Source organism: Vulpes lagopus, chromosome 5, assembly GCF_018345385.1.
Source record: "Vulpes lagopus strain Blue_001 chromosome 5, ASM1834538v1, whole genome shotgun sequence".
Classification (NCBI taxonomy): domain Eukaryota; kingdom Metazoa; phylum Chordata; class Mammalia; order Carnivora; family Canidae; genus Vulpes; species Vulpes lagopus.
The window spans coordinates 9512739-9540506 of record NC_054828.1 but is presented as its reverse complement, the minus strand read 5'-3'; the positions used below and the strand labels follow the sequence as shown (position 1 = coordinate 9540506).

Genomic DNA, 27768 nt, shown 5'->3' with positions numbered 1-27768 from the left:
AGGAAAAGGATTGAGGGGGGGGGTCCATACGTCCAATAAAAAATCTGCTGCCCTTCCTCAGCCTCCGCCTCTGTGCCAGGTGTCTCGGGCCCTCCAGGCTGGGGATGGGGGTGCGCAGACACAGGTGCCCATGTGATCTCAGCCTAAAAGCCAGGTGGAAAGGTCCTGGGGAGGTGGGGGCTGCGCTTTGGGGGGTTATTCATTCTCGGGTCATTCATTCATTCGAGAAATCTGCATGCTGCTTGGGGAGACAAACGAGGCCCCTGCTGCTACGCTGGGGGGCACACAGCCGTAGGCACCGAGGGGCTGGGACGCCGCTATTTGGGGCGCGCCCCTCCCCACCCCGCCCCCGGCTTCGCGGAGGTCGCGGCGCTAGCGACGAGCGCGCCCCCCGCCCGGCCCGCAGCACGCGCGCCCCCGCGAACCAGCGCGCGCCCCCCGCCCGCGGCCCCGCGCCCCCCGCGCACGACGCCCCCTGGCGGGGGCCCTGGGCGACGCCGGCCGCGCGAGGCGGGGAGGGGGCGGGGGCGCCGCGCACGCGCAGGGCCGGCGGCGCGCCGAGCGGGGGGCACCGCGCGGGTGCAGCCACGATGGAAGGGGGTGCGTACGGAGCGGGCAAAGCCGGGGGCGCCTTCGACCCCCACACCCTGGTCCGCCAGCCGCACACCATCCTGCGCGTCGTGTCTTGGGTAAGGACGGTGGGTGGCCCGGCCGCGCGGGCGGTGGCGTGTGGCGCGCCCGGGCGGACCCCAGGCCAAGGTGCGGCAGCCGGCGGGGAGCCTTGCGGACGGGGTGCGGGCGGCCGCCGCGCCCTCCTGCCGGGGCCCGGGCGGGGGCCGGGGGCGGGGGCGGGGGCGGGCTCGGCGCCCGGGTTCGCGAGCGGCCCCCCATCGCGGTGACCTCCAGGCCGCGGCTCTGCAGCTCGCGGCTCGGGTTGCGCGCTGCCGCCGGGCGCATCGGCGGCCGTGGGGACTGAGCCCGGGGTCCAGGTGGCCCTTGGGGGGGGCGGATCGGGGCGTGGATCCTCACCGGGGCACGCCGCGCCCGCCGTGGACGCGCGAGGAGGAGACGGCCGGAAACCCGGTTTGGTGGCTTAGCCCGGAAGGTACGGAGCGATGCGGCGGGAGCCGGACACCTGGCTTCCACCCGGGAGCTCCGTGACCTTGGGCCGGGAACCACCCGAGAAACGTTCCTGGGGGAAGAAGAGTTACGTCCCGAGGTGGGGAGAGGCAGCTCCTCTCTCATGCCTCAGTTTCCCGATTTGTTGAGAGGTGGGAGGAGCTACCTTGGGCTCTGATATTTTCCCCCAAGCCATGACCGCGCCCCCCACCCAAGTATACCTGGATGCTTGTGGGGGGAAGATAGGGGAGAGGTTCTCTACCCACAGGGAAGAGCAGAGAGGCCTGGTGGGGGTCAGAATTCCCCCAGCAGTAGGGGGTCCCTGCTCAGAATTGGGGTTGTGGGGAAGGAAGCTGGGAGAGGACTGCCAGCAGAGAGGGAGGGGTTCAGATGGTCCGGACAGCACCCCAGGGGAAGAAGGCCTGCTGCGGGAGGGGGTGCCTGGGGCTCCCTCGGGTTTCCTAGCCATTACCCAGACACCCTCACTAGAGGGTCTCGGCTCTGCAGGCCTGGGGCCTGTTCCTGTGGGCCCACGCCAGAAGGGTTTGGACTGGGGACACTGGGCAGGGTCACTGTCAGCAACCCCAAAGGGCTACATCTGAGGCCAGCTGTAGCCTCAGGGTGCTCAAGGTCCCTCATTTCCTGGGTTTTTAGGGTAATATTAGGGTCTGATGGGTGGGACAGCTTGGGTGTTTATCTCTGGCCTCCCAGAGAAGCTAACTGTCCTTTGAAAACGTTAAAACCTCTTCCTGGTGCTACAAGAAGCATGGCCTCGTGTAAACCCCTTTCTTCTCACCTACCCATCAGATGGGGAGCTCATTAAGGGGGGAAGCCCCAGTGGCACCACAGGGCCTGGCAGCGGGCCTGCTACCCCAGGCACATCCATAAGGTTTTGTGGCACTGAATTCATTCACCTGTGCCAGTCTCCAGCTCCCCAGAGACCCCTACTGGCCCTTGGTAGAGCTGGAACTCTGGGGGGCACCTGTCTGGTTAGGTGGGCCAGCTGTGTGCTCTGCTTCCCTTTGCCAGCCCCTGGGCCACTGGCCCAGGAGGATGAAGCCACTGGCTTTGTGAGGAGGTGTGGGCAGTTTGCCTGCTTGGGTCGCTTCTGCCTGTGATGGCTTCATTTAGTAAAGCTTCATCAAGTCCACTGGGCCCCTAGGGAAGGCGGCATGACTCAGATCCAGCCGTTAGTGCTCAGGGATCCTATAGTCCCCACTGGGAAGGGAGCCAGGTTCACCCCCCGCGCCCCCGCCTCCCTCAGGCATGAGAGCCAGCCTAGGGGTCTCCCCAGGCCATGAGAACCAGCCTAGGGGTCTCCCTGCTGCAGGAATCAGAGAGGCATCGTGGAGGTGATAATCAAATTGGGCCTTGAAGCATGAGCAGGGTTTCTGCATGTGCATGTCAGGGTGTGGGGAGACATCCCAAGCAGAAGGAAGGAAAGTAACTGCTGGAGTACCCACCATGGGCAGGGGTGCACACACGGTTACCTAGCTAGGTCCCCCACTGCATCCCTTGAGGAAGCAGGCTCAGAGGGTCCTGAGGTTACAAGCATGGAGGCAACAGACAGAGGGTTCGAACCCAAATCTTGGAGTCTCCAAAAAGCACATCGATTGCTCCCAATCCTGAAATCCAGGATTGGAAAGGATAAAGGTCATCCGGGCCAACCACCATCTAACGCCCAAATCCCCCCACAGCCTTCTAGCTCTGCTGACTTTACCTTTGTGTGAGGAAAGCTTGATGAAGCTTTACTAAATCTGCTGATACAGGCTGATTGACACCTTCAAAACATAGTTGTTGTTGTTTTTTTTCTGGTCACAAAAGTAATGCGTGATGACTTTTGGAAAATATAAATATCACTTCTGATGGTCGCACAACAACATAAACATACCATACTTATACCACCGTACAGCTAAAAATGACTAAAATGGTACATTTTATGTCATATGATTTTTAACACAATAAAAACAGTCAGGAAAAAGAAACCATGTGTGATCCCACCACTTAGGGAGGCGCAGTGCTTCCTTCGAGTCTTTTTCGAAAATATGTAGTGAGCTAACATGTTTTAACACGCTGATGAGCATGTGGAAGATGCACTTGGTGACCCATCGTTTGCTCTGGTGCTCCCTGGGCACCCCACCTTGGGGTCAGGGAGGCATCAGGCTTCACCTTCAAGCTAACAAAGCCTGAGCTCCAGGGCTGGGGTGACCAGTTCATCCCGGTTTGCTGGAACTGTCTCAGCTTTAGCACCCAAAGTCCTGTGTCCTAAGAGCCCTTTGGTCTCACACAAACCTGGATGACTGGTCACTCTGTCCAGAACAACTCCTGTGTTTCTTTCTCCTGGAGTGGCTTGTGATTTCATGGGATTTGTGAAAGACAGATCTCATTTCTGAAAGAGGGACCCCCATCCTGTAAAGCTTCAGGGCCTCTCCAAACCTGGATCTTCCCTGGAACCTGAGCCAACCGGGGCAGAAGCAGGTCCCCCGGCACCTCCTCTTGGCTTCCTCTGCCCCTCTCTGCCCCTTCCCTGCCCACTGACCCCCAGACCTGGTAGGGTGGTTATTCACAGCAGGAATTGAGTGCTTTGGTTGGTTACGTGGGGAGGGAGCTGGCGAGCCCCCTCTGGCTCAACTGACTGGGACCTTTCCTGCCTGGAGCCAGGAGAGAATGGCCAAGTTGGGGCAGTGTCTGGGGTGAGCTCCGGAGCTGCTGCCTCTGACCCGGGTGATGCTGGCTGGGGGCCAGGAGCAGGCTGCCTCTGGGCTTCCCCATGCCCCAGCTGTGACCACCCCTTGCCTTGGTCCCCCCGGCGCAGTGAGGAGGCTGAGCCTGGTCAGAGGTATGCCAGGACTGCAGCCCATCGGTGGGCACCTTTGTTCTGGAGCCACGAGGGGGCATGGAGCTCCGGCAGGGATCTAACTGGTTTCATGTAAAGGACCACCCTGTCTGTGGACTTTGCACTCTTCTAGAGGGTCTTCAGTCTGACCTGTGGCAAAGGAATATTGGCGCTGGTAGAGCGGGTTGTTGCTGTTATAATGTTCAACTTGAGCAAAACAGAATGCTAAAATGTTTGAGTTTTTGGCGTTTTCAGGGGTGATTTCTGAAGGGCCTTGGCTGTAGCACCCCAGGATTCTGTGAGTAGGGTGGGTAAGGTAACAGAATGAGGCACAGGCTGGAGGTCTGTGGGGTCCACTTTCAGTGTACTCCCCGTGGTTTACTGTCTAGGTCGCTGTGGCCCCAAGGTGGGGGTTGGTGGGTCTCATTTTTATCAGCACCCTCAACCATCCCAGGGAATGCTGAGCGTAAAACCTGAGCTTGCTTTGGGAACAAAGCAGCTTCGAGATGAGACCCTTCGTCCCCTCTCCCATCCAGATCACTGTACCATAGCCATCCTGTATCAAAATTCCGGAGCTGTGGGCTGGGTGAAAGGGGTCCAGAGTGGAGAGAGAGCCTCTGGCCAGCGCCGGCATTCAGTCATTCATTCTGCAAATGTCAAGTCCGTGCCTGGTATCAGCTTGCATGTCCCATCAGAGACGCTCTTGGTCCGGTGACACACACTCTTTGGGAGGCTTGAGACACTACAAGAAGAAAATCCAGTAGAAATAGCTGCCTCTGCCAGGGGGGCATGGAGGGCTTCCAGGGGGAGGTGACTTCTGAGTTGGTTCTGATAAACAAGTGGGGAGGGGCATTCCAGGTGGAGAGAACAGCATGTGCAAATATCTGGAGACGTGAGGTCTGGTTGGGCTTTAGAAATGATGGTGAGCTCTTGGGGGTCCTTGGTGCATGAGTGAGAGTGACGTCACACTCTGTGAGTGTGCTCAAGAGTGTAAGGCAGGGAGCGGCTCACAAAAGGCCTTGGATGGCAGATGCACACACTGGACTTCATCTGTGGGCAGCCACAGTGACTGTCAGGTGGAGGTGTGGCTTGAGAGGGTTCGGGGGTTCGGGGTAGGTAGGCAGGAATGCGCGGCCTCATATAGCCTGTCCTCTCCCAGCATCTGGCATGGCCCGTCACTAACGTGGAGCCACGTCTGTGGAGGTAGATCACATGCTCCTTTGGCGTTTATCACTAACAGGCTTGGAATCTTCTTTATCTTTTCATCTGCCTGTGGCTGACCTTCGGCTGGTCTGTCTCTCTCAGGTCTAGGACAGAGTCAGTGGCAAGGAGGTCTTCAGGAGGCCCTGGCTGGTGGCTGAGGTCTTCAGGAGGAGTTGATTGATGGGATCCTGCCTTGGATCTTAGGCACTTCTTCATGCACAGTGCAGGAGTGTGGCAGCCTGGGGGAGCCTGGGGTTTGGTGTGGGGAGCAGGATCACCTGAGCAGGGCCTTGGATAATCCTGGCCTCTCCTCCTCTCATCTCTGACCTGTGATTAAAATGCTTAGATTTGGGGCTGACTGGAAGCTTTGCAAAGATGGAAGTTGAAAGGGCCTGCTGCACATCTGCTCCTCCCAGGCCTGTGTCATCCTGGTCGGGCAGATTTTGTTACCTCACTTTATTTTTTTATTTTTTTTTTTAAGATTTTTATCTGAGAGACAGAGAGAAAGACAGAGGGAGAAGCAGGCTTCATGCAGGGAGCCCGACGTGGGACTCGATCCCAGGTCTCCAGGATCAGGCCCTGGGCCGAAGGCAGCGCTAAACTACTGAGCCACCCAGGCTGCCCTGTTACCTCACTGTAGGTGAGAAGCTGAGGCCCAGAGAGGTTAACTGGAGTAGCTGGGATCACAGCCTGCAGCTTCCCACTTCTGGAAGTCCCCAGCCACACAGGGGCAGTGCCCCGTGACCTGCTCCTACGGGGACCACTGTGCCTGTCCACCTGTTCACGGGGAAGCCAGGAGGCAAGCCCCAGCCTGGGGAGAAAGAACAAAGGCTGGGGGTGGAGGGGCAGAGAGGAGGAAGAACCAGGAGGGAAGGAAGGGCAGATGGCAGAGCTGGCAAGGGAGCCACACTTGGCATCCAGACCAGGAGAGCCAGCTGTCTGGTAGGAGGAGAGGCAGGACAGGCCATTGGGAAGTGCCCACAGGCTGGACGCCTGAAGCCACATTCCGCAACCCCTCTGACCTGGATGGGTGGTATGACCTTAGCAAGGTGCCATGGGGTCCGGGCCTCACCTGTCAGATGGGAAAAAGATAGTCAGATTGGGCTGGTGCTTACCAGCCTTTATCCTCAAAGAAATCCCACTCTCACTCCTAGTGGACTCCAGGTTGAGGACTTTTGTACTGGTCAGTCTTTGGAGAAGTGATATAATGAACCACACCCCCACAGTGCTTTCGGGGCCCCTGCATCAGGGGGGGCCTGGGCCCCAGGTCCATATATGGGAGCAGAGCGTCGGTTGGATCCTGGCACGGCGGCTCATACTCCTGTGTTTCTGAAGGACACTTCCCCTCCAGGATGGAATCATGCTCAGCCCTCCTAGCCAAGGGGTGAAGGGGACTGGGGGGAAAGGGTGGCTGTTTGGCTCCCACCGCCCTTGGCTGCCAGGCCCGAACTATTTAGAACACAGTCATCCAGAAACCCCAACAAGCCGGGGCTCTCAGCTCACGGTCCAGGGGGCAAGAAGATGTGGCCTGTGTCCCCAAGTCTTTAGCCCCACGCTGAACACCCCTAATTGTAAATTGCTGTCACCCACTCCCCACGATCCTGCTCCCCTGCCAGCTTTCTTAAGGGGGCTCTTCTTTCTCTCATGCCTTCCCTCTGCTGAACCTGGAGGTGGGACAGGGTCCTCTTGGCTCCCAAGGCTGCTTCCAGACCATTCAGCTCTGACTCTCGTGCCCGCACTAGATCCCCTCATCTTGGGCCAGCCCCAGGTCACTCCCCAATTCCTTGAAGGCGCCTACACCTCAACATCACGCTCTCTACCACTGCCACTGCCTTCATTCCTGGTGATGGTAGCGCCCACTCTGTGATCCTGCTCCCACCCTGGCCTCGCCTCTTCCCGCAGTCCTCTCCTCCTGGCCTGAGCCCCTCTCGCCAGGTGTAGCCAGGTGTAGCCAGGTGCACAGGAGGCCCCAGGTGCAGGAGGCCCAGCCCACCTATCCAGCAGCTACATGCGCTCAAGTGGCCACCTCACCGGCTCTCTCTCATTCTCGATCCCAGCAGCCCTGGGCCTGGGACCCTTGGGCTGTGCCCTCGCCCCATCCTCCCTGTCCCCCTCCAGCTGGGCTTCCCCGCAGTCTCACCCACCCGCACCCCGCTCCAGCCTCCTGCGTGGGGCACTCACCCTCCCCTGGGCTCTCTCCCATTTGTGACCCTGCAGGCCTCACTGCGGCCACCAGCGCCCTCCCTCCCCCTCCTCCAGCCACTCTGGCTCTTGCCCTTGGGCTTCTGGATGCCCAACGCTCTCCTCACCCCCGGGGGCCTTTAGAAGACCTGTCTGGTCACAGTCTCCAAGGATTCTCCCTCAGTTTCTCACCTGCACCCCGCTCAGGCTTTCTCTCCACCATCTGTGACCTCCTCCTTGCCAAATCCACTGTCGCTTGTCATTACCAGCTCTCTGAGCCCGACCTGGCCGGCAGTGAGGGGTTTATCTGTCCTCCCCTTGGACCCAGCAGCCACAGGACACAGACATGCTGTCGTATTCCGTTTAAGGCACACGCTGGGGTGTGCTGGGGGCCTGCCCTTTGCCAAGGCCTCGTCTCATGGTAGAGAGAAATGTGGTGGTGAAACCAGTAAAAAAAAAAAAAAAAATACAGAAAGGAGCACACGGCCAGAGTGAGGGGACACCCACTCAGGTCAGACCTGGGAGGTGACAGACAGTTGAGATAAGAAGAATGGGGCCAGACAGGTGGAGAAGGGGGAGGAGGAGTTCCAGGCAGAAGGAGCATTGTGGGAAAGGCCGAGAGGTGCGCCAGAGCAGAGAAGAGGTGGCCACCCCCCTGGGGTAAGCTCTGGGGGGGCAGAGTCTGCGTCCATTACGTCACTGTGTCCCTAGTGCTAGGTGGTGCGCCGCGTCCTGTCAGGGCTCCATATGTGGGGAAACGAGGTGGGAAACTGCACCGCTCTGCCTTCCTCTTTCCACCCACCGTCCCTATTTACGGTTTCCCACCCAGCCTTCAAGGCCCAACTCAGATATCACCTCCTCCTTGAAGCCTTTCAGGATTCCACTCCCACCCCTCACCTCCCCCCTCCCCCCAGGCTTGCTGTCTCCTCCCTGCTTCCTTTGTGCCCCTTGTGAGCTGCCGAAAAGACTCTCAAAGCAGAAGGCATTTCCCTCTTTGTGTCTTTTCTTTTTCTCGAGAAACTGAGGTAGAGCCTGGGAGCAGATTATCAGCCAGAAGACATTCTGCCAAGGGAAAGAAATGCTGTCAGGCAGAGACCGCATAGAGCCTTGGTTTCCCCATCTGCAAAATGGGGAGAGCAATGCTTGCCTCATGGGGCCGTTGGGGCATAAGCGGGGTCCTGCCCAGGAAGGGCCCAGACGGCGCGTGGTCAGTGTTCACGGTGCTTCTCCACGGGTGGCACTGCCCCCCCCCCCACCTCAGAAAGTTCAGAGGTGACAGGGCCTGGGTGAGGAAGGATGTGGCCGTGGCAGGTTGTGGGAGGGGCCACGCGGGTACTCCTGCCACCGAGCAGCAGCCCAGGCCCAGGCCCCCTGCACTTCCACAGCCACAGGACGGTGGAGCCAGGGCCAGTGGGGACAGAGGGGAGCCCTCGGATCAGCGGCGAGTCAGTACCTCGGGGCCAACAGTCCGCTTGCTCAGGCCCCTGCCCAGCAGAGCCCCCTCCCCACCCCCTCGGCCGGCCGAGCCCTGAAGGATGGCTTGCAGGGAGATTACGGCCTAATCCTCTGCAGGTCACATCCGAGGCTTCAGAACAGGGTGCCGGGGAGGGGAGGAGAGGAGGGACCCCGGGAGTGCCCCCGCCTGACCCCACCTCAGCCCTGCGGCTCCACAGGAGGCTCTTCAGGAAACAGAGTGGCTGCCCAGTGCCTGTCATGTGCCCCTGCGTTGGCTCCAGCCATTTTCCTCACATGACCCTACGCAACGCAGGGCCCCAGTCCCCTGAAGGGGGGGCCCTTGGCAGCCTGACTCATCCCTCAAAAGCACAGCTACTTCTTTCCTCGCAGCCTTTCCCTGGGGCCCAGGAGGCAGGATCGAGGACTTTGGTAGGGACACTAGCGGGGAGGCACGTTCAGCTCCAGGTGAGGGAGAGGACCCAGCAGCGCCCCCTTCTTAGAGAGTGAGCTCCGCATGGTCAGAGGTGTGCAAGCCGAAGCCCAAACTGCGGATGTTGAGGAGGGAATACTCCTTTCTCCTGATTCCCATGCTGTCTGTGCCTCTGCCCACCTCAGGTTTGCTCTTTGCTCCCCTTGAGCCTTTCCTGACCCTCCCTCTAGGTCCAAGGATGGAGAGGTTCACCCAAAAATGAACCAGTAAAGTAGGGACACCTGTGTGTAATGGTGTTCTCAAGAAAACAAGGCGGAGTATTGGAGAATATTGTGGGTCTGGAAGTCAGGTCTGGGGGGCTTCTCTGAGTAGTTGTCTTGCCCTGAGATTTGGATGTTGAGAAAGAACCAGCAGAGCCAACCTGGGAGATCTAGGGACCTCTGAGTATTCCAGGCAGGGGGAACAGCCAAGTGCAAAGGCCCTGAGGCAGGAATGAGCTTGGGAGAGAGCTAAAGGAGAGTGTTGAAAAAGGAGTCTGAGGAAGGCAGGAGCCCTGGGGTTGCAGTGAGGCGGGGGAATTCACCGTGGGGGGGGGGGGGTGGGACGGACCAGGGGAGTGACATCTTTAAAGGGATCTCTCCAGCTGCTGTAAAGGGGACGGTGCAGGGGTGGCAGTGGACATAAAGAGACTGGGTAGCTGTTGTCATCACGACAACAGGCGGTAGTGGCCTGAGCCAGTGTGGGGAACATGGGGTAATTTGAGTTATTTGGGGGCAGGATGAAGCCAGAGGCCCAGCGCCATATTGGATGGCATTTAGAGGATGAGCCCAGTTTGGACTTCGAGCTCCTGAGTGGGAGCCAGTGTGTGGATGGATGAGGGGCGCTGAAGGTCACTGGGGCTGGAGATGTGAGACCAGCAGCCCACATAGGGGGACCTCAGAGCCCTCCAGGGGGCTGGACTTTACCTCAGCCTTGGGAGGGACTGGTAGGAGTTAGGATGGCTGAGCACCCGCGGGCTGCCACGGGAGGAGGCAAGGAGGCCCGAGAGGAGGCTGTCCTGGGTCAGGCAGTGTTGCAGCCTGGAGGTGGGCAACAGCTGAGACCATGGAGCACAGGGCTACTGAGCAGGTCAGCTGGCTGCCTGCAGGGTGCGGCAGGGCTTGGGGGCTCCTCCAGCTGCCCAGTGGGAACATGTCCCGGTAGGGGTGAGATGGACAGTGCAAGGAACTGGCAAGACCCAAGGGCTCCCCTCTCTACAGTTTAGCTGGGGGGAAACCCAGCATGTGCCTAATGATGTTTAGAGCCAGCCTCTGGGGAGCACCCAGCAAACAGCAGCGACCTCTGGCCCTCATGCCGGCTGGCACAGCTCCCCGTGGAGCCGGGTCAGCCTGATGCCCAGCGGGGGCACAGACGCAGCCTGCCAGCTCTGGGAGTGCATGTGGAGTCCGGTGGGCCCAGCCTTCCCTGCGTGGTGGTGCAGTGGCACCGTAGGTGTCTGTCCTGGGACTTAGCTTGTCCTGGAGTTTGGGATATAGAATCTACTCCTGGGGAGGCAGCTGAAGGTAGGGATTCTGGAATAGGTCTGGAGGGGGGTAGGCCTGGGCTAGAGCTTGGCACCCTGCTTACCTGCTATGTGCCAGCCTATATGGGCCGGCTGGAGTCCAGGGCTGTCTGAGCCTCAGCTTCCTTCTCTGTGAAATGGGCTAAGTGAGCCTGACTTGTGGGGATGCTTTTAGATTTATTTTTTCCTTAGAGGTTTTTTTTTTTTAATTTTTTTTTTGTTCTTGAGAGACACAGAGAGAGGCAGAGACATAGGCAGAAGGAGAAGCAGGCTCCCCACTGGGAGCCCGATGCAGGACTCGATTCCAGGACCCTGAGATCACACCCTGAGCCACAGGCGGATGCTCAACCACTGAACCACCCAGGTGCCCCTCCTTAAAGATTTTAAAGATACTTTATTTTTATTGGAGGGGGAAAGGGGCAGAGGAAGAACAAGAGAGAATCTTAAATAGCCTCCACTCCCAGCATGGAGCCTGACACACGGCTTGATCCCAAGACTGTGAGATCATGACCTGAGCAGAAGTCAAGAGTCAGCCACTTAACCGACTGAGCCGCCCAGGCGCCCTTCCTTAGAGGTTTTGGTGAGGATTAGGTGACATGATTTTTGTCAGGCACTCCCAGTCGATGCAGAGCCCCTGCAGAGGCTGTGGGTTAGCTCAGGGTCCCCTGGAGGAGACAGACCCAGAAGTGAGTCCCAAGCAGGAGTGTGTGCAGGATCGGGGTGGAGGAGAGTTTTGAAGGGTGAGAAGGAGTTCCATCCTATTTGAAAGATGAAAAATGTAGGGAAGGGTGTCCTGCGAGGTAGGAACAGCAGGTGCAGAATTATCAAACGGCCTGCGGCTGTGCGAGTCCTGGCCACCTGGGATGGCCAAGCCAGGCCGGGGAGGGGGAGAGGTGAGGCCAGGGTGGGGTCTGGCACTTCTGGGGTCTCTGTTTTTGTCTGTCTGAATCCAGTACCCCCAAGATTCTGAGATCCTGAGGCACCCCTGATTTGTTTTTTTGAGTTTGACATAGCTCTGTTCCAACGGCCATCTGGAATCCATTTTTAAAAAGACCCAGGACTGGATTATAAAGGCAGCAAAAAAACAGCTTTGGCCCGTTTACATTTGTGCCTTAAAAAAAAAAAATCTTTTTTTCTAGCATTTTCTTTAGTTCCAGGAAAAGGGGTTGTTTTTCCTGGGCCTTCCCAAGACCAGCGGCCTCTCCGGGACCACCCCCCGCCCCCAGGCCACCCTGTCCTGTGTCTAGGGCGCTGGTTCTGCCGCCACTGACCTGTGTCCCATCCCTCTGGCAGATCCCCTAGGCCCGGAGTTGGGCCACAGCCGCATAATCTCCTTCTGCGGCGGCTCCAAGTAAGTGCTCCCTGCTGCAGATGCAGCCTTAGCGAGTCCCCCTGGAGGCTGCCTGACTGGGAGCACTGGGAGCCCTGGAAGCACTGGCTCGGGGCTCAGAGAGACTTGGGTCTGAGTCTGCAGCCACCCTGACCACCTGCGGCCCTGGGCAGGCCCCCAGACATTGAGCCTCATGGAGTTAGGGGTTTGCATTTTGGTCACCCCACAGATCCTGAGGGAGCCCCCTGCCCTCCCACTGTGGATGGGGCTCCAGGGAACAGAAACCGGAGGCCCATCCCTGCTCCGGGCGCTCCTTCCCACATGGGTGGAGGGACAGCAGCTAAATGGCCAAGTTAAACTGGGCCTTCAGGAGCCTGGAGGGAGTCAGGGGACCACAGGGACCAGTTGTGTGTCCTTGGCAATGCTTCTCCTTGTGTAGACTCTCAGGCCGGGGCCAGGTGAGGCCCCCTTGCCCTGGCCCAGCCCTGCCCCAGCCCTGCAGCCTGCAGGGAATGTGGCAGGTGTTCCTCTGTCCCGGCCCCCGGCCCCGCTTTGCCCTTCCTCATCCTCCACGGCAGACCCATCAGTAGATGCTGGTGGCTTTACCTTCCACACAAATTCAGTATCCACCCTGTCCCACGGCCATGGCCACCACTGCCCATGCCAGCTCATCCCCTCCTCGCTCCCCTGGGCGCTGCTTAGCCCCCAGGGGGTCTCCCGGCTTTCACCCTGGCCCTACACACTTTTCTCCATCGCACCCAAACCTAAGTCCTATCAAGTCACCCACCTGCTCTTAGGCCCAAAGTGGCTCCTGAACTCACCCTGCCCCTGGAGGCCTTGGGGGTCAGGCCCTGCGGACCTGGGTGACAGCTGCCTCCACCTCCACAGAACATAACCTGTGCAGGTAGAAACCAGGTTCAGAGAGGGAATGGTGCCAGGGGTGGGGGGATGCAAGGGAGGCCTGGGCGTGGGGTGGGGGAGCACTGACTGGTGGGCAGTTGGAGGGAGGTGAGGCCCAGGAGAGGCGGGGGGGCCGTACACCCAGGGCCTTGACCGCCAGCCCTGGAAGCTCGGACTGTGTCTGTGGCCCACTGTGGTCCACCTGGCCTTGCCCACCCCTCCACCTCCCCCCCCCCACATACTCTCCCTCCTTCCCCGGTCATGCACCTCTCCAACCCCACTCCTTGGTCACCGGCTCCGGCCGGGCTCTTCCTCCCACCTTCGGCCTTGGCCTTTTCTGTTCTGCCCAAAACACGCTTCCCCTCATCTTGGCAAGGCTGGCTGCTTCTCATCTGTGCTCAAAAACTGCTGCTTTGCCTCCCTTCCCTGACCACTGCCTCCTCCCTCCCTGCATCACCACTGCTGGTGCTTTATTATCTGTTCCGCTTGTTCAGTGTCAGGCTGGCGTTTGGGGACGCTGACTCCCTGATGCATGCAGGCCCACACCATGTGTGACCTCATCCATTCCTCACAGCACGCCAGTGGTTTAGGTGCTCTGGTTGCCGTGCCTTATGGATGAGGGGACTGAGAAGGCGAGTCACTTGCCCAAGGTGACTGACCCGCAAGGAGTGCCTGACCACAGAGTGCCCTGTGTGCCCGAACCATGGGATGGGGAGGAGAACCAGAGCTGGCACGGATCGTCCTCTCTCTGTGCTGACCTTGGCACACACCTGCCCCTCTGATTCCTTGGAGGATGTTGCGATCTTGTTCCTCACCCTCCTGGGGACACACTGTCTCCAGCACGAGCCTCCTGGCCTCTCCAGGGACTCCCTGCTTCTCTCTCTCCCAAGAGGGCCCTGTCTTAATGGTTCCTCCTCTGTTGTCCCCAAAGCCCTGACTTCCGCCCTTCTGCTTCCTCCCCTCCCACCTCCTCTGGCCTGCAGGGGGGTCCATGCTTGTTCCCACCCTGATGGAGCAAGTCTGTCAGAAAGTGCTGCTCAGAGGGTCTCCCTGGTGCTCTTCCTTCTTTCCTGAGGCCTCCTGAGAAAGGAGTTAACCCTTGCGCTGCTCAGGGTACTTGCTTGTGTCCAGTGGCCCTGCAGGGAAGGTTAATTTTTGCAGAGGACCAATCTGAGGCTCAGAGAGGTTGTCACTTGCATGAGGCCTCACAGCATAAGCAGCAGGCCTAGGATTTGACTCCAGCAACCCTGTGTGACTCCTCCAGTGTCTGGAATGCCCTCTGATCAAGACGCTTTTCCATTCTGCTGGATTGGGGATGTCCGGTGACACCTGGAGCTGGTTCTCAGATTTCTGACCTAGCAGGTTCCTGGTAGGAACCTTGGACTTCTGTTGGTGCACAGGTCCAAGGGGCTGCGTGAGTGGCAGTCTGGGAGTTGTGCTGTGCACAGGTCGGGCAACTGGGCATCAGAGCCTGCCTTCCTCTCCTGGTGTCCAGCATCTGCCTTGCTCGTCCAGATTGTCAGGAGCCCAGGAATCCCGTAGACAATTGCTGTGAAGTCAGGGCCCCTCAGGTGGCTGGAAAGACTACCCTCCCTTCAGGGCCCACGTCCTAAGGCTGAGCGTCAGCAGGTCAGGTGGGAAAGAGCACAGGCCCAAGAGCGGGGCCGCTGGGGTTCAAGTTCAGCCTGTACAGCTGACAACAGTGCCACCTACTGTTTCCGAGAATCAGTTTTCCTACAGCCAGCAACTCCCAGCTGCACGACTTGCCCTCCGCACTTGCTGGGGTGACTGTGAGGACACAGAGTCTGTGACGGGGCCACGCTGAGAGCGAGCATGCCTGCATGGGGCTGGACTGTGGCTGTGCGTACACACTCAGGTCTGGATTGGCAGAAGTGTGGCTCGGGCCACCGTGGCCCACCTGCATGCTCGTGATTGAACTAGGACACAGCCCCACAATCTTAACCTTTTTTTTTTTAATCGCAGAAAAATTCACGCATTTGAGAGTGCACAGCTCAGTGGCATTTGTGTTGTGCAACTATCCCCTGGTCTAGTTTCAGAACTTTTCATCACCCAATAAAGGACACCCCATGCTCATTAAGTAATCACTCTCCATTCTCCCCTCCTGCAGCCCTGGAAACCTCTGGTCTGCTTTTTGTCTCTGTTTTGCTGATTAAGGTCACAGTACTTAAAAGAAGTCATGTCACATCCACCTTGTGTGTTTGACTCCTTTCGCCTCTTTTTTTTCACCTGTTTTAAGGTTCATCCAGTTGTAGCATGCATGTGTTTTGTTTGTTTTTTAATGACTGAAAACTATTCTATTATGTGGATATACCACAACTTGTTTCTCCATTCATCCATCAATGGGCATTTGGGTTAGAATTCTTCTTTGGAGGGTTACATTGAAAGCTGAGAGACCCACTGGGGGCTAAGCGGAACCCAGGGGAACAAGGAGGGGCTGGGTTGGCGTGGGCAGTGGTGGCCATGAGACAGCATGGGTGCTGAATTTGTGTTAGATTTCTTCTTAACATACAGTGTCATGAACCAGTGGTCTCCAAACTTTTGGTCATGCTCTACTTTAGGAAAAAACATTTCAATCAACCCTTGTGTTAAATGTAGACGTTTTTGTTTCATATACGTCACTACTATACCAGCAGCTCCAGTATGTTACAAAACCCACATGAAATACAGACATCTGGAAAAAAAAAAAAGAAAGACATCTTGGGAGGATGAGATTCAAAAAATAATAATGCTTCTCATTTTTTTCCCACACCTGCCACAGAGTTACTGCCTATCGTGAACATTAGCTGAGGATGAAAATGGGCCTGAAATGGTAGTTTCTTACTTTAGCAAAATTGGAAAATACAAAGAAGTAAAAACAGACAATAAAAATCCCCAGGACACACCCGAGGCTCCACTTGTTGAGTCTGGGCCTCGTCACCCTCAGTTTCAGGGGAGGCGAAAGGTAGGAGGAGAAAGCATGAACTTTTTTTTTTTAAGATTTTATTTATTTAGGGGCACCTGGGTGGCTCATCTGGTTAAATATCTGCCTTTGGGTCAGGTCGTGATCCTGGGTTCCTGGGATTTGGCCCCATGTCAGGCTCCCCCTTCAGTGGGGAGTCTGCTTCGCCCTCTGCCCCTCCACCCTGCTTGTGCACTCTCTCTCTCTCCCTCTCTCTTATGATCAGCGCACACAGCAGGGGGAGGTGTAGAGGGAAAGAGACAAGTAGACTCCCCACTGAGAAGGGAGCCCAACATGGGGCTCAATCCCAGGACCTTGAGATCATGAACTGAGCCAAAGTCAGAGGCTTAACCGACTGAGCTACCTAGGCACCCCAAAACCTGAAATTTAGGATCTGTGCCCTGGACTCCAAAAACTTACCAGTTTTTATGACTCTGGTAACATTAATCAATACTTGCACCTTAACTGTCTTATCTGCCAAATGTCGATGATACTGATGGATTAGGTAACTGTTGCTGTATATTGAAACATCCCAAAATGAAGTGGCTTAAAACAACAAACACTTGCCATTTCCTAGTTTCTGATGTCAGCACCTGCTCAGTCACTGCCACAGGGTCCCTCATGAGTTACAGGGTGTTGTCAGCCAGAGCTGTGGTCTTATCTGAAGGCTGAGCGTGGATCCGTTTTCAACTTCACTTATGTGGTGCTGGCAGGACTCAATCCCTTATGGGCTGAGGGGCTCCATTCCCTGCTGACTATTGGCTGGAGGCCTCCCTCAGTTCCATGCCACGTTCCATGCCTCTCCATAGGGCGGCTCAAAACATGGCCACTTCCTCCATTAGAGTGAGCAACCAGGGAGTGGCAAGATAGGGTAAGCAAAGTGGAAGCCAAAGTATTTGTAATCTCCTCACAGAGATGTTATCCATCACTTGTTTGCAATATTCTGTTGGTTAGGAGTGAATCACAAGGCCCAGCTCACACTCAAGGGGAAGGAGGTTGCACAAGGGTGTGAGTACCGGGTGGTGAAGTCTGGGAGCCGGAGCCATCTTGGCTGGCTGCCTACCCAGCTGCAATAGACCTGTCAGAGAGGGTTGTTGAGTTAACTGAGGTCCCACCTGCACCGCAGTGGGGATAGTGCACGTCGCTTTGTAATTGGCAGGATTGTGACTGGTGTTACTTTTTTAAAAACTTAGTGTATTTATTTGAGATAGAAGGAGAATGAGTGGTGGGAGGGGCAGAGGGAGAAAACTCCATGCATACTCTCTGCTGAGCACAGAGCTGGCCACAGGGCTTAATCCCAGGACCCAGAGATCATGACCCAAGCCAAAATCAAGAGTCCGAGGCTTAACCAACTGAGACACCCAGGCGCCCTTACTTTTTTTTTTTTAAAGATTTATTTATTTATTTATCTATTTATTTATTTATTTATAGAATGCACGTGCATGAGAGTGTGCGTGTGTGCACATGAGATTACATGAGCAAGGGAAGGGGCAGAGGAAGAAAATCTGAAGCAGACTCTCGGCTGAGCCCCCGGGAGCCCAGTGTGAGGCTCAATCTCCCAATGTGTGAGCCCAATGTGAGGCTCAATCTCATGACCAGAAGTGAAATCAAGAGTCAGATGCCCAACCAACCGAGCCACCAGGCATCCCTAGTGATACTTGTTCATTTATCACACCTTCCATTTGCAGGGCTTGGGCAACAGGCTGGGGCTGGGCAGGTCCATCTCCCAGAAGGGCATGACACCACTCAGGAGGCCAGGTCCAGGCCCGGAGGAATCTTGGTGTCAGGGTGCAGGAAGACCTCTCAGGACCTGGGTAGGGGAGCAGTAGGGCCGGACCTGTGGTCAGAGGGTCCTTAGTGCCCGAGGCTGAGGAAGGAGGTGATCGTCCCCTCCTGTGCTGTGCCACCCTAAACGAGTCGCCTGCCTTCTCTGAGCCTCCCCGCTGAAATGCCTGCTTAACTGCAGCCCTGGGGCCATGTGGGGTGAAGAGGGCTCACTGGGGCAAGGGTCAGGGCAGGCAGCAGGCTGCCCAACCGTATACCCTTCTCCAAGCCCAGCGCTGGCTCGAGTCCCGCCTGGACCTCACGCCCGGCCTGGCCTGTCCCCACCCTGACAGGTGTTCTCCATCGTGGTGTTCGGCTCCATCGTGAACGAGGGCTACCTCAACAGCAACTCGGGAGGCGAGACATTCTGCATCTACAACCGCAACCCCAGCGCCTGCAGCTACGGTGTGACCGTGGGCGTGCTCGCCTTCCTCACCTGCCTGCTCTACCTGGCCCTGGACGTGTACTTCCCGCAGATCAGCAGCGTCAAGGACCGTAAGAAGGCCGTCCTGTCTGACATTGGGGTCTCAGGTGAGTCCCCCGCCCCAGTGGGCGCCCCCTGGCTCCACAGAGCCTGCCGCGGGCCGTCCTCCCACCTGCCTTCTCCCGCTTTCCAGATGAGGAGGTGCAGGTGGGTGAGGGGACCGGCGGGGGTCACATGGCTGGCAGCAGGAAGTGGGGGGAGCGGGGGTGGTCCCGAGTCCCTGGAACAGCCCTCGGCTCCCCAGCAGGGAGGGGACATGGCTTCCTGCCCTTCAGAGGCCTCTTGGCCACCTCGGGGGAACCATGTGACAAGTGACGCAGGGCTGCTGGCCTTGCGCTGTCCAGGCCCAGGGAGGGTGGGGACCTAACATGACCTGCTGCCCCTGTCCTCCGGAAACAGCCTTTGGCAGAGATGACCCGATCTCTGTCCTTGCGAGTTCTGAGAGTCTGATTACTGGGTGCTTTGTTTGAGGGGCAGGGAGGTCTCGGGTCTCACGTCTCTGGCTGGGACCCCACACACACCCCCAGTACCGGGCCTGAGACTCTCAGGATGAGCCTGGCTGACTGTAAGCAGTGAGGCCAGTCCCTGAGACTGGAAAGCTAGAATGACACAAATGGTTCTCAAAGTGTATTCCACGGAGCCGCTGGGTTCCCCAGTGGTGCCCATGTGGGAGATGTTGGGCCCTAGACACTCCAGCCCTTTGGCACACACGTTATCTGAGCAGCTTTGGGGAGACTCTGGGTGCCCACAGAAGATCTCATTGCCACGAACCTCCCCCTGCTAAACTCCCCAGGCCTTGGCTCTAGAGGTCCCTCCCTAACCTCGGGCTTTGGGCTTTGGGAGGCTGCAGGCATAGAAGGCAGTGCTCAGACACCCGCCCCCTCCGCAGACTCCTTCTGCCCACTTCTCTGGGAGGCTGCAGTGGGTGGGTGGGCCGGGGCCTCAGATCTGTGCTCCTCCCAGACTGCTGCAGGGTGGTCTGCGGTCCCCAGGCAGGGATTCAGCTGGGAAATCTGTGTTTGGCTGAGATGACAGAAATGCCCGCCCAAGCTGACTGACTTTTTTTCTGTCTCTCCTGCCTTCCCTCCCCTCCCCGCCTCTGGCTCTCCCCGGGGCTGCTCCTGGCCTTGCTGTCTGCACTGCTGGGCGTCTCTCCCACTCTGTGTCTGACCCACCTTCCCTCTGCTCCCTTCTCTGCCCCATCCCTGCCCTTGCCTCTCCCTTTGGGGTTTGGGGAGCATGGGAGACGTGCTCCCGAACCTCTCCCTGTTCCTCCCCACTCACCGTTTCTCACACCTGGCCCCTTCTGCCTGGCCCCGGTGGACACCCCAGCCTTCTGGGCCTTCCTCTGGTTTGTGGGCTTCTGCTTCCTGGCCAACCAGTGGCAGGTGTCCAAGCCCAAGGACAACCCGATGAATGAAGGGACAGATGCGGCCCGAGCCGCCATCACCTTCTCCTTCTTCTCCATCTTCACATGGGTGAGTACACGGCCCACCCCACCATACACCCACACTCGCCCACCCCAGCCAGGGTCCCGAGCTGGTGGCCTGGTAGCTGAGCTGGGGACTCCATTCTGCTTCCTGGAGCCCACACGGCCCCCTGATTCTCTCGACACTCACATGAGCTGCTTCCTGAGGAAGGAGGCTGTTGCCAGTGCCAGCAAGGACAGTCATCTAGGGCCAGTAGACCCTCACTTTGGCACAGAGCACCCCTCCAGTGATCACGAACGTCCCTCCCAACCACTTTGGCCGTTGGATCATGGGCGTTTACTATAACCTGATACAGACACAAGCAGGGACCCAGACGGGAAGGTATGGCTTTGCAGTTCCGAGGCTGGGAAGAAGCCCAGGCCTAGGCGTCAGGAAACCTGGGCCACATCGTGGGGTGGCTTCCATCTTCCCATCTGTAAAATCAGGAGATTGAATTTGGGGAGGGAGAATGTCACAAACTCAGATGCCCATGGGGCAGGTGGGCAGCACATGAGGAATGATGAGTGGGCCAGGTGGCAGGTACCTACCCCAACAAAGGGCACCCTCGGCCCCTGTTCCAAAGCAGAAATGGGGATCCACACAGGCCAGGTCTTCTGTTTTCCAGAGAAGCCAGAAGTCTGAATTTCTGTGTGAAATCTGATCTTTATGTATCAGTAATTTATTCAAGTTAAAAAAAAAAATACTGTGTGGGTCAAAGAATGTCTCTGGGCCCAACTGGCCAGATGGCACCTCTTCCCCTCTGCAGGCTCCGGACCAGGCTGGGCCCCTTCCCCACTGGTTCCAGGCCGCCTTGATGTATTCTCTTCTCATCTCCCTCCTGCAGATATGTGGGGTCACCTTGGCCTCAGGCCCCCATCCCAAGGCTTCTCCCCCCACTGCGCAGCCCCTTCCTTGCAGGCCTTCCGGCAGTCCTGGGTGCCACCTATGGCGAGGAGCGCCTGGGGCCCATCCTGCAAAGCGAGCTACAGCCAGCCCTCCTGGTCCCCCTGCCCTCCAGGGCTTGCCCTGCAGTGACTTCATGCTCTTTTTTGTTTGTTTGTTAAAGATTTTATTTATTTATTCATGAGAGAGAGACAGAGAGAGGCAGAGACACAGGCAGAGGGAGAAGCAGGCTCCATGCAGGGAGCTCGATGTGGGACTCGATCCCAGGTCTCCAGGATCACACCCCGGGCTGAAGACGGTGCTAAACCACTGAACCACCCGGGCTGCCCAACTTCCTGCTCTTTCTGAGGGCCCCTGAAAATCCATTTTCTCTTGGGCCCCCCTACCCCATGCAATATTAGGAGCTAGAATCTGGAGAGTACCTGTGGTTCAGGCCCCAGCTCACCAGCTGTGGTCACACCAGCACCCCTCCTCCCCACCCCCCCACCCCCCCATCCCCCCGTGTCCTCAAGGCTGGGCTGGGGGAATCCAGTGACCCCAGGCCATCTCAGACCAGGGAAGGCGCCCTTGTGTGGGGACCACCCAGCCCACCCAGCCCTGCAGGGACGGGTTTGGAGCTATGAGCCCTGAGGTGGGGGTGGGTTCACACAGGAGGAGTGGGTGATTGGACATCACGACTTCCAGGGGCAGGTCCCAAAGCCCACCTGACAGGAGCCCACTGGCCACCGAAGCCGCTGGCACATCTGCCTCTCCCCAGCCCTTCCCCACTGGCCTCACCCCTGCTCTCTCCTGGCAGAGCCTGACCGCAGCCCTGGCCGTACGGAGATTCAAGGACCTTACCTTCCAGGAGGAGTACAGCACACTGTTTCCCGCCTCGGCACAGCCATAGGCCTGCCCGGCTTCCAGAGGCAGGGCCGCCCTGTATCATGCCCAGTGGCAGGGTGTGGGGGCGGCCTGCTGCCTGGAGCGGCCAGGATCAGGGCGTGCAGCGCAGGGGAAGGCTGGCCTGCGAAGCCAGTTCTGAGTCGCCACTTACTCATCTGTTGCCTCCTTTATGTTTCACCTGTCCATTCATTCAGTAAACATTTATTGAGCTGTTTTGTGCCTAGTGATGAATCAGACGGGGTCCTTGGCCCTAGGAGCCCACAGGCCAGAGAGGGGAAGACAAACAAAATTTCCCCCCAAACAGACTGCCGGGGGCTATTGGAGGGTTGGAGGTGGCTCATCTCTGGGCTGCCAGGGTGCTGACTGCAGACACAGTGTAAGTCCCTTGCTGCAGCGTGAAGGTTGACCTTACAGTCCCCATGGAGGCTGGCTGCTAAGGGAGGCCTGGCCGAGGACGTCAGAGGCTTCCTCACCTGGCTCTGCTCTCATATGCTGTGTGACCCTAGGCAAACCCCACATCCCTGAGCACAGTCCACTACCTGATGGACCAACCTCTCAGGGCTATTGCGTGGATGAAACAAAGGCTGGCACAGGGCTTGGCACAGAGATGCTCAATAAATGTAGTTCTTTCATGCATTCATTTATTCCCAGGAGTCAGACACATTCCCATAATCCCTACTCTGGGGGCAATTCTCATGCGGTGAGTCTTTGTTCTTCCAAAAGACTCTGGCCTCCCAATTCTACACAGCCTCCAGCTGCCTGGGCGGGAAGCTCCTATCCCTCCACTCTCTGCAGGAATTGAGGCGGTATGAGAGCAACAGGCCCCCAGGGTGACCTACAAAGAGAGTGAGCTTCCTAACACTAGAGGCATACAAGTGCAGACGGCTTGTTACATGGGGGAGTATGTCCTGCTCTGAAGAAGCGAGGCCAGGCGCACCACCAGGTCCCTGGGCTCTGAGCAGAACTCCCAGCCTCCCCTTTGCACCCCTGTCCAACAGGGTCCCCTGCCCCCCAGCCCCTACCAGGCTCTTGTGGCCTCTTGCACTGACTAGCCAAGGGAAGCCTGATTTCCTCAGCTGGACCCCTTTATGCCTGGTCTGCCTTTCTCGGGCTCCTACACTGCTTTACACGGCCACCATTCAGGAAGGGCTGCCTGAGCTCAGAGCTTTTACCAACAACACAAATCAAAAGCCAGTGCCTAGTCACTGGGCTTCTGGAACTTTCTAGAATTAAAATGCCAAGCCCACTTCTCCTGCCTCTCACCAGATGGCCTTTTTGGATTCCTCGTTGGTTTATTGCCTTCTCAGGGGTCTGATGAAAGGGTAGGAGATGAGGAGGGCTGTGGCCTGGAAAGAGGCAGGACCTCTGTGTTCAGGTCTGGGTTCTGGCACTAAGTCTGCCATGAGGCCTCCCTTAACTGAGCCTCAGTCCTCCGGTCCCAAGAGTGGGTATGTGGAGCATTAGCATCTTTCCATCTCGGATTACCCACTGAAAAGATCTTTGGAGAAGGCTTTCAATGTAAACCTAAAAACTATGCTTTAAAATTTATTCCCTAGCTTGGTGTGGTCATCATCATCCTTAATAACAATGTAGTAGCTGTTCCTCAAAAAGAATTTCTCACCTACGTACATACGCTGTAGACCAGTCTTTCCCCTACAGGTCAGATAAGGTTGGCAAATGCTGCTTGCCATAGTTTTCCCTTGGGGATCCCAGCATACATCAGTCAAGGCTCTGACAAGTCCTATGGTCTTAAAACTTATTTTACTCCCAAACTTGTTTGACCAAATGTTTTAGTTAGAATTAAGTTCAGCAGCAAATGAAATTTTAAGTAGCAGCGGTGTAAATGAAGCCCAGGTGTGAGAAGACAGCCCACGACTGGCCAAGTGGCTCCAGAAGTCTTTACAGTGACCCGGGCTTCTTCTGTCCCTACAGTTCAGCTCATGGACCTCGTGGTCCCTGGTGGCAGCTAGAGCTCTAGCTGCCACATCTGCATTCCAGGCGTCAGGCCAAAGGGTAGGGCGAGGGACTGGGGGCGATTTGCTGGCCAGAACTTAGTTACGTGGTTACACCCAACTGCAAGAGAGGCCGGCTTTGAGGAGATACCAACTGTTCTCTGTCCCACCAAGAAATTTTTTTCCCCGTGCCACATAACAGCCCTGAGAACACAGTTTGAGGAGGATGTGGTGGCCTTGGGCTACACTCCACAGCGAAGAACTTTTGGTGACGCGTAGTGACCGCTGGGGTTGGGGGACACGGGGCAGGTGACTTCTGAAGGTCCTTCTGGCTGGATGGACAGGGTGGCTCCAGGTGTGTGGAGGGCTGGCTGCAGGACAGACTGGCCCTGGGTCCCGCTGGGTTTCATCTTCGGTGCTTCGAGGATATTTAACCGCTATTGCCTGTGTCCTGTGAACTAACTGCCACTAACCCGCTCTTCTTGTCTCTCCTCTAACCATCCCCTCCCGTCTGTCCTTGTCTCCGCCGGCCCCCGTCCCCAGGCGGGCCAGGCTGTGCTGGCTTTCCAGCGGTACCAGATTGGCGCCGACTCGGCCCTCTTCTCCCAGGACTACATGGACCCCAGCCAGGACTCCAGCATGCCTTACGCCCCCTACGTGGAGCCCAGCGCCGGGCCAGACCCTGCTGGCATGGGCGGTACCTACCAGCAGCCGGCCAACGCCTTTGACACCGAGCCCCAGGGCTACCAGTCACAGGGCTACTGAGCTGCAGTGACCACCTACCCCTCGCCTGTCCCTGCCCCGGTCCCAGCCGCCCCCCGCCAGCCCCCCCTTTCCCCCTGCCCACACCCAGACCCTGCTCCCTCCCAGGCTGCCCTGCCCAATTCTTCAGCAGCCTCTGGGTTGTTCCACTGGGGTCAAGGGCAGCTCAGGACAGGGTGGGGCAGTAAGGTGTTGGGGGTGCATCTACATGTGTGTGCAAGTCTGTCCAGCAGGGGCTGGGGGTGTTTGCATTCATCGATTGTGTCATGGAGCATTCATCGAGTGCCTACTGTGTGTCAGGTATGTGCTTGACACCAGTGGTGAGAGACAGATGGTCCCAGGATGGGGAAGGCAAGGTACAGAGGAGCCCCACTGGTACCAGAGGTGGGAAAGATAGACCGGGTGTGAAAGATAGACCGGGACGATGCTGGGAAGGTCTGGCTCCAGGGTAGGTGTGAACAGGTACAGGACACTGGGGCTGTCGCCCAGCCCTACTACAAGTGCTGGGGCTGTCTCCATTTTATAGTTGAGGACACCAAGGCCCAGAGAGGTCAAGGCCCCTTGCCCAGGGTCACTCAGGCAGCCAGTAATAGAGTTGGGGCCAAGACTGCAGAGCACCTGCTGGCCCCTGTCCTCCCTGCCCTCCCCATCCTGAGCCCAGGGCTCCACTGTCAGTGCTTCTGTCACTCTGGGAGGGCTTGGGAACCTCAGCCCATGAGATACCCTGATTCTGCTGCAAGCCAGGGGCCTGTTCTGCTCTGCTGCTCCCCATGGTGGGACAGCCCTGCCTCCAGGCCCCCTCCCCACATCCCCCCAGCCTCTCCCTCAACCCCTCCAGGGTGGAAGGCCAAAGGGGCTTGCCTCACTCGCTCGTCCCCCCATGTCTTGCTCCGGGCTGTGCGTGCCCCACCGGGAGCTCAGCACCCTCTTTCTGGCCTCCCAAAGGACTGACCATCGTCCTTGCCCAGGGCTGGGTGGACGGGGAGGCCCAGAACAGGGAGCGACACAGTGGCAGAGCTGGGCTCACTGCCTGGGTTTCTTGGCTCCAGCCACCCAGCAGGTGGCCCAATTCCCTGCCCTGCTCTTGTGACCTCCTAGGAAACAGAACTGATCCGGGACACTGTGTCATCTTCCCCCCAGTCAGGGGTAGCCAGGGGGCTCAGGGCCTGGAACAGCCAAGGACGCAGAGGGGCTTTGGAGCCAGCAAGGCCAGCCTTCAAGCCGCTGCCGTGAGACAGACTGCTCCCAGGATGAATGCTGAGAGCCCCTGGCTCGTGGTAGGCTGCAGTGGAGACGATAGCAGGTGTCTCCAAAGGCACAAGGACAGTTGGGGGCAGGGAGGGACTCTTGCTCAGGTGGGCTCTTTCCTGAGCCTCAAGGGATGGGGAGACCTTAGAGAGAGAAGTGTGGGGAGACACGGGGCCCCGCGTCCACTGTCCAGCCCCAGGGGGTCACGGCTTGGCACCGTGCTGGATGTTCCCACCACCAGCGCCCCGTGCCCCGCCCCCGAGAACCCTCCGAGGCAAGGGATACTCACTTGCCTGTTGACTCAGCAGCTATCCTGTGCCAGGGACTCTGGAGACGTGCTCGCTGGCCATCCGGAGATGAGCCCCATGCCAGCCACTGTACCCAGGGTCCACCAGAGGGCAGAGGATGAGGCGCCCCGGGAGGGGCCAGGAGGATGGGTAGCAGTCAGCACAGCAGTGAGGGAAGGAGAAAGAATTTCCTAGGTAGAGAAGTAGCATCCCTCCCCTTAACAGAAGGGGAAACTGAGGCTCAGGAAGTGAGTGTTAAGGAGCTAGCAGTGGAGCATGGATCTGAATTTATGCCTGTTCCAGGCTTCCCAAGGGGCAGCAGCAGCAGGAGAGAACCCCAGACAACTGAGCAACAGCTGGTTGTTGACTTCAGTTTTCCACATCTGGGGAAGGGGCTCTGTGGTGTCTGGTGCCCCCCCCTCCCCCTGGTGGCCCAGGTGGAGATGGGATGGAACCTGTACCAGACCAGGTTTTGGAAGCAGGGAAGGGTGTGGGCGGTTGTGGGTGTGCTGCTGGCAAAATGAGTTCTGTACCCACGCAGGACACTGAGAGCGGTCCTTCCCCTCACCCACTCCCTACCAGACACCTCCCCTGCTGATGGACACCAGGAGACCCCAGGGTGCTGCCAGTCGGTTCTCCCTGGGAATGGACCAGCTGCCCGTGATACTGAGCTGGGGGGCAGGGTACCACTTACGCTTCCCCCAACCCCTGGGTGTTTCTTATAGACTCTCCCTGCCACCCCAGACTGGGAGACTTTATAGGACCCCTGCCAGGAGTGAGGGGCACGGAATCTTCTCACTTTGCGTTACTCACTCGACCTGGGGTACAGCCCAGACATGAACCCACCATCAGGCAGGGTGTTGGCAGGGGCCAGCCAGTGATGGAGTGAGAAACTGAGAGTGTGAGATGTGGGAGGGTGGGATTCGGCTGAGACCCAGGGCTCCTGACGCCCCTTCCGGGACGCCGGTAGGGATGTCCTGCTTCCACTGGCTGAGGACAGCCCCCCAGGGGCCCCAGACTTAGAGCCTGTGCTCCCGGGCCAATGGTGTCCTCTTTTCTCTACCTGCCTCCCTCTGCCTCTCCCTTGCTCCCAAGGCTTTTTTTGGAGAATCCCCCCCTCCCCCATGGCCTGACCTTGCTGAATTTGGGCTCCCTCCTTCCACCAAGCACAAGCGAGGGCCCAGGAAAACTGGGTTCCACACAAGTTCAGAGTGGCAAGGACCCTTAGAGATGGTAGAGTCGGCCGGGAAGACAGTCGCTTGTCCACAGTCGTGCACCAAGTTAGAGGTTGGAGATCTAGGTCTCCTGCCTCTGAGTTAACACTCATCCTACACAGTCACAGGCTGTCTGCCTGGATGTGACCTCTGGTACCTGGCAGTGTGACAATCGATGACTAATTCCCCGGGGACTGGCATCCGCTCCCCTACTCCAACCTTCCCTGGTGGTTTTTGATCTTCAAAGACTTGGGGGTCCCAGGCTTCCCCATGTAACCAAGAGCCCCCACTTGTTAGCCCTGGAGGGCCCCCCAACCTTGGCCCAACACCCCTTTGATTCTCTAAGGAGCAGGAAGGGGAAGCACCCCTCCCAAGAGTTTGTGGGAGGAGGGGCTAATCCGGCCATCTCCCAGAGCTGAACCCTTGGTGTGACTCTCCCCATCCCCTGGTGCCCACAGCCCTTGTCTGGGTGTCCCCGCCCTCCCGCAGCGTAACTGCCTGTGTATAGTATAAATACATATATTTTCTATATATAAGATGTATAATATAAGGCTCCATAATTATATCTATGTGTGTGTGCGTGCGTGCAGTGAATGGTGGTCCCCATCTTGGGCCCCTACTCTGGACTCCCTCACCACCTGGTTAAGTCTCAAGAGTGAATCCAGTGGCCCCGTGGCACCCTCCTTTATGACATCTGTCCATTTGTGGTGAACCAAGTGAAGGTGGTGACTTCTGGTGACATAGTAATAAAGTAAAGACAAACCCA

At 57.8% G+C, this 27768-nt stretch overlaps 1 protein-coding gene across 2 annotated transcripts; it reads left to right on the top strand.

Moving 5' to 3' along the window:
- The first annotated feature begins 523 nt into the window (after nucleotides 1–523).
- Nucleotides 524–27768, top strand: SYNGR1 (synaptogyrin 1). 2 transcript variants are annotated; one of them, XM_041754837.1, is made up of 4 exons: nucleotides 524–689; nucleotides 18092–18329; nucleotides 19615–19760; nucleotides 24035–27768. In XM_041754837.1, the coding sequence occupies exons 1-4, from the start codon at nucleotides 591–593 to the stop codon at nucleotides 24254–24256; spliced, it is 705 nt and encodes a 234-aa protein (XP_041610771.1). In that variant the 5' UTR covers nucleotides 524–590; the 3' UTR covers nucleotides 24257–27768. The 2 variants fall into 2 exon arrangements, with proteins under 2 accessions (XP_041610771.1, XP_041610772.1); XM_041754838.1 differs by lacking the exon at nucleotides 24035–27768 and adding an exon at nucleotides 21451–21752.

Bases quoted from the DNA above. Each gene is read 5' to 3' on its own strand.
- SYNGR1 (XM_041754837.1), top strand. From the start codon at position 591: ATGGAAGGGGGTGCGTACGGAGCGGGCAAAGCCGGGGGCGCCTTCGAC. The intron at 690-18,091 runs GTAAGGACGGTG...CCACCCTGACAG, and splicing joins TCCTGCGCGTCGTGTCTTGG to GTGTTCTCCATCGTGGTGTT. The intron at 18,330-19,614 runs GTGAGTCCCCCG...TGGACACCCCAG, and splicing joins GTCTGACATTGGGGTCTCAG to CCTTCTGGGCCTTCCTCTGG.